This window comes from Motacilla alba, chromosome 4A, assembly GCF_015832195.1.
Source record: "Motacilla alba alba isolate MOTALB_02 chromosome 4A, Motacilla_alba_V1.0_pri, whole genome shotgun sequence".
Lineage (NCBI taxonomy): Eukaryota > Metazoa > Chordata > Aves > Passeriformes > Motacillidae > Motacilla > Motacilla alba.
The window spans coordinates 14,425,460-14,435,947 of NC_052045.1; the positions used below are offsets into that span (position 1 = coordinate 14,425,460).

At 56.7% G+C, this 10,488-nt stretch overlaps 2 protein-coding genes across 3 annotated transcripts; one reads left to right on the forward strand and one right to left on the reverse strand.

Moving 5' to 3' along the window:
• The first annotated feature begins 74 nt into the window (after positions 1–74).
• Positions 75–4,283, forward strand: PIN4 (peptidylprolyl cis/trans isomerase, NIMA-interacting 4). 2 transcript variants are annotated; one of them, XM_038122837.1, is made up of 5 exons: positions 75–1,735; positions 2,680–2,747; positions 2,860–2,979; positions 3,138–3,449; positions 3,827–4,283. In XM_038122837.1, the coding sequence occupies exons 1-4, from the start codon at positions 1,303–1,305 to the stop codon at positions 3,294–3,296; spliced, it is 780 nt and encodes a 259-aa protein (XP_037978765.1). In that variant the 5' UTR covers positions 75–1,302; the 3' UTR covers positions 3,297–3,449; positions 3,827–4,283. The 2 variants fall into 2 exon arrangements, with proteins under 2 accessions (XP_037978765.1, XP_037978764.1); XM_038122836.1 differs by lacking the exon at positions 75–1,735 and adding an exon at positions 2,399–2,486.
• Positions 4,284–6,113: 1,830 nt separating this feature from the next.
• Positions 6,114–10,465, reverse strand: ERCC6L (ERCC excision repair 6 like, spindle assembly checkpoint helicase). The gene is made up of 2 exons (XM_038123225.1): positions 10,419–10,465; positions 6,114–10,259 (listed from the first exon to the last, which is right to left on the reverse strand). Exon 2 carries the CDS (start codon positions 10,040–10,042, stop codon positions 6,467–6,469), a length of 3,576 nt encoding a protein of 1,191 aa, XP_037979153.1. The 5' UTR covers positions 10,043–10,259; positions 10,419–10,465; the 3' UTR covers positions 6,114–6,466.
• Between the last annotated feature and the right edge of the window lie 23 nt (positions 10,466–10,488).

Below are 10,488 nucleotides of genomic sequence, written 5' to 3' on the forward strand. Positions count from 1 at the left end.
GAATTCAGCTGGACACACAGATGCACTTTGGGAAGACGCCAGGGGTTCAGCTGGATCTGCGGTTGCTTTTGAAGAGTCACAGGAGGTTCCCTGTCATTGCCCCGAGCATCCTCCCTGTCACACAGGGAACTGGCACCCGGCGTCCGCAGCCAGCGCCACCACCTCAAGCCAAACCCCCACCCCTTGAAAGCCCCCAAAATGCTGCATTTTGGAGCTCCTCAGCTCTCAGTCCAAAAACAAACCTTGGGGTCACCTCCATTGCCAGTCCCCCTGGCCTCACTGCACAGGGAGTCTGGCAGCCACCCCACTCCCTGCCAGCCCCCATGCCGGGGGTCCTGCACCCAGCTGCCAACTGGGGCAATGAGGGTGCTGTGCCATGGGAACGAAGCTCGTCCCTAGCTCTGCCTCCTGCATCTCCACTACAGACCCTGCGACAACTTCTCCTGCTGCCCTGGCCACCAGAGGTCCTGAGATGCTACCAAGATGGTGGCTGGAATCCAGATGGACTTCACCTGAGCCACCTCCCTGGTGACTCCTGGGTCCCCCCAGGATTGCCCACCAGTCACCTGTGCCCACTGGCCACCAGGGAGCTGAGCAAGGCCGAGTGGGGCACGTGCCATCATATGCACGGGGCCATGGAAGAGGGTTTGCACGTTCCCAAATGGGATTTGTCCCCCTCACTCCCAGCTGCCTCTTCCTGGCCTGGCTCCAGCGTGGGAGCCCAGCAGCCAGTAACAGAGGCTGTGGTGTGGGGCTCAGGGCAGGGCAGAGAGGAAACGTGAGCTCCGAGCAGGAGCACGGCCGCACGCCCAGAGAAACAGGAAGGGCCAGCCACGGCTGACAAGGAAACAGGGTGTTTAGGGAAATTTCTGCTTGATTTCTTGATGGATTTCCACATACTGCAGCTCTCCTGTGCTGCAGGAGGAGCGGTGCAGTGGGTCCAAGCAGTGGCAGGGCACCACGGCAGTGCTTCAGCTGCCCCTCCAAGGGGCCTGGGCTGCTCTAGGGGGTCTCTGCCCCACCAGGAGCTCTGCATCCCTGGGGAGCACAGCCTGGGCAAACACTTCTGCATTCTTGCCACCACCCTGGATCCAATCCCACTGAGGCTCCAGTGGGTTCCCCTTTTCTCCCTCCTGGTACTCGCCCATCTCTCTCTTTCCTCTCCCAGGGCTGCAGATTTAAGCCTGTAATTAAGAGCCAGGCTGAGAAACTCAGGAAAAAAATCACAAAAAAAGCTCTAATGAATGTCCACATTTCACCCCCATCCCGTGGCCCCAGCCAGTGGCAGGGTGCTGGCACGGGATGGGGCCAGGGCACAGCTTGGGGAAGCTCTGGGGACGGGTACATTTTGCACATGACTGCTCAGGAAACCAGGGACAGAGTCGGCAAAGGGGGCTGGGTGCAAGCACGGGGCAGGGGCCCCCCTGCAACACCCCCAGCACCACTGGCAGCTGGAGTGGCCAGTGCTGCTGGGGTGAAATATCCAAATGGGCCAGAGGTCAACTGTGGGACAGAGGCTGGCCATGGGACGGAGATCCTAATTTCCCTGGCCCGAGGAACATGCTCTTCCTGGGGCTCTTCTTGGCCGAGTGCTCGGCCGCTCGCTCCTTGCTCCCTCTGGCTGCAGCTATTCCACTGCCTTCGGAGAGTCCGGCTGGCAGGACAGCCCTGCCCCGGGCTGGGGGCCGCCAAGGTGCCAACTATGGAATGTTGTACTTTTTATCTCGCCAGCTTGGTAAAGTGCTCCCTGCTGCCTGCCTGTGCCTGTTCTTCTTTGGGCTGCCGAGGGACCGGGGCTGGGGAGGCGGGCACCCCCTGACAGCCCGGGGGCACTCGAGGGGAACCGGCCCCACTAGCTGGGGCTTTTCTCAGCGTCTGCCGCGCACTCCTGCGTCCCCAGGGGCTCTGGGACGGGGGTGGCGCAGGGACAGCGTGAGGTGCCAGGGACGGCCCGGGCTGGGCTCTGGGGACAGGCCGGGGATGGTGTGAGGGGCTGCAGGGGGACCTGGCGAGCGGGGCGCAGGTGGGATGGATGAGAGGGACAGAACAGCCCGAGGGGAGCTGGGGACAGCCCTGGACCCTGGGCACAGGCCGGGGGGAGGACTGGAGTGGGGAGGGGTGGACTGGGACTGGTTTTTATCTGCAAACTGGGACTTGGAATCCTGGGGCCGGTGGGATGGAAGAGGGCGACAGCCCTCAGCGTTGGGGACAGCCATGGGCGGGCGCTGGGTACGGCCGTGGATGCCGAACGCAGCCCTGTGTGCCGGGTGGCTCCAGCCCCGTCCGGGCGGGCACAACCCCGTGTCCCGCGGCCCCGTGTCCCCTGGCCCCCTGTCCCCGTGTCCCCCGGCCCCCTGTCCCGCGGCGGCTCCATGCCGGCACAGCGCGGGCAGCCGCGGGCCGCGGGGCGGGGCTGAGGGGAGCGTGGGGGCCTTACGGCGGCAAGATGGCGCCCAAAGGGAAAGGCGGCGGCAAAGCCGGGAAGGGTGAGCGGGGCTGGGCGGCACCGGGACCGGCCGGGAGGGGGTTCTGGGGCGGCACCGGGACCGGCCGGGAGGGGGCTCGGGGACGGTACCGGAACCGGCCGGGAGGGGGCCCGGGAGCGGTGGGGGCCGAGCCGGTCTCAGAGCCCGGCAGGGTCGGCGGGACCGGGCCGGTGTCAGGGTGCTCGGTTCACAGGCGGCGACAGCGGCGGCAGCAGCGAGAGCAAAGCACAAGGCCCGAAGGGAGGCGGCAGCGCCGTCAAGGTGAGCGCGGGGGGCGTCGGGGACCAGGCGGGGTGCGGGTTCTCCGCCCCAGCACCGGCGGGCTCGTCCCGCCTCGCCCCGCTCGCCACAGCCCCGCTGCCCGCCCCTCCAGGTTCGGCACATCCTGTGCGAGAAGCACGGCCGGGCTATGGAGGCCATGGAGAAGTTGAAGTCCGGACAGCGCTTTAGCGAGGTGGCGGCACAGTACAGCGAGGACAAGGCCAGGCAAGGGGTGAGTGAGTGCTGCGCCCGGGACCGGGCAGTGGGGCCGGACAGCGGCTGCGGGAGCCTGGGTCCTGCTAGTCGCCAGCAGGACCTGTCCCACGGCCACATCACTCACCCTCCCTGCTCTGGGTCTCAGAGCTTAACCCTGATGGTCCTTTGCTGCAGGGAGACCTGGGCTGGATGACCAGAGGCTCCATGGTGGGACCATTCCAGGAGGCAGCGTTTGCCCTGCCTGTGAGCAGCATGGACAAGCCCGTGTACACGGACCCTCCCGTCAAGACCAAGTTCGGATACCACATTATCATGGTGGAAGGCAGAAAATAAAATGTGAATGACCATGATGACCTTGTTGACTGCTTGAATCCCGAGTCCCAGACACCTTGGCCTTGAAGCAAGCTGGGCACAACCAGCAACATGCCTGGAGGCAGCTGGCTGTCCCTGCCACTGTGCTAGCAGAGCAGGGCCCTGCCTGGAGAGGTAAAGTGTCCCTGGGATGGATGAAACAAGAGCCATTTATAGATGTTGAAGTCTCTGTTGCCTGGCAGGCCAGCCCCTTCCTTCTCCACATTATCTGTGGAGGTAATAGCCTGTCATTGGGATGAGGTGCCCAGGTTTTTATCTGCAAACAGAAATGATGCAGAAAGGGACAGAGGGGGCCCCAGGGCTTGGTCTCCATCTCCATCCTCCCCAGGAGGATGCAGACAGCTCCCAAGGTGCAGTTTGTGCTCCAGAGCTGCAGGACAGTCCCTTCAGTGGAGGGTGGCCAACACTGGAGCTGGGTCAGGCAGGGAAGGGAGCTGGGGGTAGGAGGGGAGGAAGAGCTCTCCTGAGCACAGACTCATTTCTTCCTACAGCTCCACCTTGCCCACTCAGAGCTGGGGGAAGAAACTGGATAACTCAGGTTTGGATAAGAAAAAAAGCCACTAAACGCTTGTGTGCCACTTCCTGCGCTCCCGTGTGCTGTGGGGTATGCAAGGGAAGCAGCCCAGCAAGATTCCTGCTGTCTCAGGAATCCAGCCCAGAGCCATGATCCCCTTCCTGCCCGCAGAGCCCCCGAACCAGCCACAGCTTCAGCAACAGGCACCAGCTTTGTTTACAGGTGAGCACCATGCACAGAGCTCAGGGATGGAGGAAACATCAAAGAAGAAAAGGCCCTTCTCTTCCCTCCCTTTTCAGGATATTGGTTTTGCTGAGTATGGAATGCTCAGAGAAGCCAATGAAAGGCTTGCAGTGGAGGGCAGACAGGCTGCCCAGAGCAGACACTGCCCCGTGTAATGGTGCTCTGTTAATAAACCACTCGTTTCCAGGCTACCAGAGCCCTGTTCTTTCTTTTGGCAAAAACACATTGACACAACTGCATGGGCAGAATGTGCCGTGTTTGCTGTGGTTCCGAATACAAAGAGCTCCTCTCCCAGACTGCACAGCTCAGCCAGGTGTGGTGTTCTGTGCTACGGGGTGCTATTGCAGAAGGCAATGCCGTGGCACAAGGAAACATCCCTGTCTGCTGCTCTGCTGTTATCACGTGTCTGGACTGGCACACCAGACTGAGGCTGTGTTGGTGAGGGGCAGAGTCACTCAAAGCCAGAACCAGGAACTTTGGAGCTGCTGGTTTGTAGGATTGAGGCACTCTCAGCCAGTTTGCTGACAATATTGAGCTGTGCGGTATGGTCACACACTGGAAAGGAAGGATGGATCCAGAGGGACCGGGACAGGCTGGAGAGGGGGGACCACGTGAAAAGTACAAGGTTCTACACCTGGGTTAGGAGAGTCTCAGGCACAGCTGCAGAAGGGGCAGAGAAGGGATTGAGAGCAGCCCTGGGAGAAGGGTTTGGGGGTGATGGTTAACAAAAAACTCATGAAAAACCATGAGCTGGCAATGAGCATTCCCAGCCCAGAAACCCCCTCTGTCCTGGGCTGCACCCAAAGGAGTGTGGGCAGCAGGTGAGGGAGGGGATCCTCCCCCACCACTCTGCACTCCCAAGATCCTGCCTAGACTGCTGCACACAGTTCTGGGGCCCCCAGCATAAGCAGGACATGGAGCTGTTGGAGCAGGTCCGGAAGAGGCCATGAAGTCGATAAGAGGACTGGAGCATCTCCTGTGAAGAAAGGCTGAGAGAGTTGGGGTTTTTCAGGCTGTTCAGCCTGGGGAAGGTGGTGTGGACACCTCATAGCACATTTCAGTGTCAAAGGGCCTACAAGGGAGCCGGAGAGGGACTCTTTATCCAGAACTGGAATGACAGGATACAGAGTAATGGATTCAGGCTGACAGAGGGCAGGGTGAGAAGGGATATTGGGAAGAAATTCTTTTTGTGAGAGTGATAAAACACTGGCACAGGTTGTCCAGAGAAGCTGTGGCTGCCCCATCCATGGAAGTGTTTCAAGGCCAGGCTTGGAGCAGTGGTCTAGTGGAAGGAGCCCTTGCTTGTGGCAGGGGTTGGAACTGGAAGGTCTGTAAGGCACCCAGATGGTGGATGACCTTCAGGCACCCCAACTGGCTTATTTAAAACCTGAAGGAGGGAGGAACCACAGCACCACAGAGCTGGGCTGTACAGTGGTCATGGGAACTACACTGTCCCCATCTTCTCAGGGGAGAGGAGCGGCAAAACCTGGAGGATAGAAAGGTGAATCCAGGGCTGCCAGCATGGAGAGGTATTGGAATCGTAGATGCCGAGAATTTTAAACTTTCTCTGCTGAAAGGCACAGACCCACAAGAGAACACTGCAATTGACCTGAGGCTGTGGAGAAGACTTCCAAAATTGATTGATAGCACTGGGATTATGGTTGCATAGTTGGTTAGAAGTGTGTAGTATCACAAGGTGAAAAACTTAGAGTTTGGGGTCTTAGAATATAGAAATAAATATGAAGCAAGATGGAGGTTTTAGGGCAGAGGCAGGTTGTTTTTCTTTACCTTCTTCTCCATGGGTTTGGGTGATGTTTTGTAATTGGGCAGAAAAGTCTGCATTGCAGGCTTTAGGGAATCAGTTATTGGGTTAAAAGGGGAAATAATCTAGGTGTCAGTTCTTAATTGGAGAGTTTAGTCTTAAAAGACCTTGTAACAAGACATTGTTAGCCATTTTTGTGCCTTCCTAATGAAAGGCCACAGAACTCATGGTTGTGAGGCTGTTTCACTGATAAGAAATAATAAACACCTGAGTGTGAACATGAACTACCTCCTCAAGTGCCTGCAATCCCGACCTTGAGAAACCCATAGAGAGGGGCTTAGACATCAACAATACCATTCTTTTATTGAATAACCAGACAGGAACATGAACCATTTTCACCTTTGTGAGCTGACTCCACAGTGAAGTTCCCTCCCCAGCATCCAATACCTGGATGCTAGGGCTGTTTCCTCAAGCAGGAGGTGCTGGATTTGCTCAGTCACACAAGTGTATGGAAAGGCACCAGCCTGGAGCTGGCTCAGGGATCCCAGGGCCGTGGTGCAGACGCATGGTAACAAGGAACAGCCAGGCTGTCTTCACAGAGCCACATACATGTCACTTCTGGGCCAGCTGTCTGTACAAGTTCAGAGTCAGAAGCATAACTTCAGGATCTCCACTTTTTATGTCAAGAGCTTGCAGGAAGCAGTCCAAAGCCTCCTGGAGTTTTCCATCATTCTGAAGTTTCTTCCCACTGTGTACTAAAGTGTCATAATCTGCAGCAGGAGAGGAACTCTGCCCAATGTCCTTTTCAGAGCTGCTTTCCTGGGTCAAGTAGTCAATCTGCTCACCTGACTGGAGCTCAGGGTCACCTGTGGATTCCTCCTGAGATGACTCCATCTCCTCTGCCTCGGACTGCTCAGATTCCATGCTGTCTGTGTGGGAGGACTCTTCACCCGTATCAAGTGTTTCTCCACTAGGTTCTTCTTCAGGCTCAGCAGATTCCCCAGTGCACTCCTCAGCTTCATCTTCCACAAGCCCATCTTGCTCCTCATCACCATCATCATCATCATCATCTTCATCTTCATCAGTGCTTCCCATGATTTCCCCAATATCCTCCACCTCATCTACCAACCTGCTGATGAACGAGCGCCTGGAAGCATTAGACCTGTTTCCACTGTTAATTAGTTGGGGAGAAAAGATGGCTTTAGCTCTTGTTGTGTCACATTTAGGAGTGGAAGCGCTAATTCCTTCCAGAAGTCCGTGCCGAGTGCTGTCCAAGGGAGAGGAGGGCTCTTGTTCAGGCTGCTCTTCACTCTCACTGTCGGAAGCAATTCTGTTTAAGCGTTTCTTCCTACCAAAAGTAAAGAGACCACTGCTTTCCTCCAATGATTTACTCCCTTGCAGGGAGGCATTAGGCTCTTCCTCAGCTGTGGGACAGGGTTTGCTATGGCTACTGGTCTCACTTGGCCAAATTTTGTTTGGAGATTCTTTGTCTGGAGATTTACACGAGCTTTCTGCCTGGAGTTGTAAGCTCTCCTTCTCAGGATGTTCCACTGATTCTCCTCTATTTGAGGCATCCTGCCATCCCTCTTCAGACTCTTCCAAAACCAGATTGAAGTCAACTTGATCCTGGAAGGAAGAAGCAGATGTATCCTTCAAGCTGTCTTCCAACACATGAGACTCAGCATTGATTTCTGGCGCAGCATTTGATAAACTCAGCACTGCAGAAGCTGGCTCAGGAACAATGTTCTGCTCTGTCCCCAGGGCAGTGTGTGGGTCAAGTACCTGAGCTGACAATTCTGCCTCACTTCTAGGCTCATCAGCCATGCCAGACTTTGAGGAATCGTGACAATGCCAAGATAGGTCATTCTTTGTCTTGGCCGAGCTGTCTGAATGCACCTGTGAATGCTGTTTCTCTTGGAGGCTCTGACTCTCTTTCTCAAGTGCAGGGGATGATGGTGTAATGTTAGATTCAGGATTTTGCTCAGATTCTTGTATATCAGATTGTTCTGCTGTCTTGCTGGTATTGAGCACTTCCGTCTCCATACTGGACACACCTTGTGCCAGTTGCTCTTCATTCAAGTCACCAACAGTCAGAGTTGTCATTCTGGAGCTGACATCGAGCACCTGGGCCTCTTCATCCTCTGTAAGATCAACAACTTTGTCTTTTTCGTGTGCATCAGCTACTGGTGGTGAAACAAAGTGATTTTTGTCATTCAACCCTGGAGACGACTTCTTTGGCCTGGAAACTGATCCCGATGGTCTTTGCCACTTCTCTTCACAAGCATTTCTGATCCCCTCCATCCTCTGATCTCTGAGCTGGGACTCCAGCTGGACCAGCTCATGGGCTTTCTGTACCCTCCGCTGGATGTACTGATGGGCTTCCTCGCTCTCCACCTGCTCCTCGTGAGCCATCTCCCTTGTGTAGATCAGGTCGTGGTCAGAAATGCCAAACATTGCCAGGGAATGCAGGTAAGCAAGGTGCTCATCCAGCTCCAGGTCAGACTTCCTTTGCATGGCGTGCAGGGACTGCAGCTGGATCTGAGTTGCAGAGGTCTGAGTATCTTCCAACGTGAAGAGCTCCCTTAGTTCCTGTTTGGAGAAATAACGGAACGGGTTCTTTTTGTCACCAGTAGTCTGTCTGATTAAGGAGTCCTTGAATACCTGCCGCCTGTATATCTTCTCTTCCACGGTGCCGCAGGTGATCAGTCTGTAAATCACCACATTCTCTTTTTGCCCAATTCTGTAAGCTCTGTCCACAGCCTGAGCATCAGTTGCTGGATTCCAGCTGGGATCAAAGATCACCACTCGGCTGGCTGCTGTCAAGGTTATGCCGACGCCCCCAACCTGTGTGGTGAGCAGGAAGACAGAGTAGTCAGTGCTGCTCTGGAAGGCGTTGATGCGCCTCTCCCGCTCCGTCAGGTGGGTCACCGTGCCGTCAATGCGCAGGATCTGGAACTGTCGGCGAGCCAGGACGAACTCTATGATATCCAGCATCTTCCTCGACTGTGAGAACACCAGGGTTCGGTGTCCCTCTTCTCTCAGCCGTTCCAGCAGTCCCACAAGGAACTGCATCTTCCCAGACTCCTGGATCACAGTCTCATCAGAGAGATGGTCTATTTTGTTCATGCCTGAAAACATACCTGCTTCCATCATGTAATCCTGCTCGGAGCCCACCTGCTCTTCCAAGCCCAGCTGGATACAGGCTCTCGCAGACAGAAGCCTGGGGTGGTCACAGAGTTTCTTCAGGACTGTCAGCTCAGCCAAAGGCGATCGGGTCGTCATCAGTACTTCCTTCACATGATCCAGGCAGAGAAAGTTCCTGTAGATTTCTTCCTGCACCGGTGACAGGTACACCCACACAACAAAGTCATTTTTCCTAGTGAGAGATGGCATGACAGGAGCACTGTTCTCACTTGGATCCTCAGGAAGAGGAGCATCAGCTTTATCAGCATGATAGCTTTTGATGTCTTCCTTGGTCCTTCTGAGGAAATATGGCTTTATAATTGCCATGAGATTCTCTGAGATCTTTAGCCCCAGTGCTTTCTCACCTGGAGTCGCATCCTTCTCCCTCGCCCTGGTAATGGGATTCTCATATTCCATTTTAAAAGTTTTGGCAGTTCCCAGGAGGGAGCCTTGACAGGCAAAGTCAAACAAGGACCACATTTCCCGCAGGTTGTTCTGCACAGGGGTGCCTGTAAGCAGGATGCGGTAGTGGGCCGGGATTGCATACACACATTTGGTTGTCTTGTTTGACGGGCACTTGATCTTATGTGCTTCGTCGAGAATGATGTAGTCCCAGACAAACTCCTGCTCATGGCGGCTGGCCAGCTGCTTCCAATTGTTAATGAGCATCTGGTAGCTGGTGATGACGATGCCATTCTTCCTCTGGACCCTCTCCAGGTTCCTGGTGCGCTCTGTCTTGCTGGTGCCATGGAATTCCTTGACGCGTAGGCCGGGGGTCCAGCGAGAAAACTCAGCTAGCCAGCTGCTGACAAGTGTGGTGGGCATGATGAGCAGGACGTGCCGGACAAGCCCGGCGTCGAACATACCCGAGAGGAAAGCGATCACCTGGATGGTCTTGCCCAGGCCCATGTCATCTGCCAGGATGCCACCAGGCTTGCCCTCCTGGTGCAGGCGGTACAGGAACGCAACACCTTCCCGCTGGTGCTGGAACAGCTTCCTGTGCATCTCCTCATAGAGCAACAGGCCGCTGCCGCACACGTCCACGAAGCCCTCTTCTTCCTCCTCCTGCTGCTGCTGCTCGGCCGCCGCCAGTGCCTCCTGCACCCGCTGCACGCGGCCCCGCAGCTTCTCGCTGGGGCGGATGGCAGCCGCCAGCTGGAACAGCCGCAGCGTCTCTTTCAGGTCACCCTCGGCCGCCGCCGCCTTCGCACCGGTCACGAGCCTGTGGGAGTCACCGTGAGCACCGGGTGGCGGGGCCAGGCCCGGGCTACACCCAGGAGTGCCGGCCCGCCGCCGCCACCCCCGGCCCGGCCCGGCCCGGCCCGGCCCAGACCGCCCGCGGCTCTCCGCAGCCTCCCCGCTCAGCCCCGTCCCCGCTCACCCCTGGTACCGCTCCTCTTCTTCCTCCGCCGCCGCTGCCGCCGCTGCTGCTGCTGCCGCCGCCGCCGCCG

Bases quoted from the DNA above. Each gene is read 5' to 3' on its own strand.
- PIN4 (XM_038122837.1), top strand. From the start codon at position 1,303: ATGGGGCCAGGGCACAGCTTGGGGAAGCTCTGGGGACGGGTACATTTT. The intron at 2,748-2,859 runs GTGAGCGCGGGG...CCGCCCCTCCAG, and splicing joins GAGGCGGCAGCGCCGTCAAG to GTTCGGCACATCCTGTGCGA. The intron at 2,980-3,137 runs GTGAGTGAGTGC...CCTTTGCTGCAG, and splicing joins AGGACAAGGCCAGGCAAGGG to GGAGACCTGGGCTGGATGAC.
- ERCC6L (XM_038123225.1), bottom strand. From the start codon at position 10,042: ATGCACAGGAAGCTGTTCCAGCACCAGCGGGAAGGTGTTGCGTTCCTG.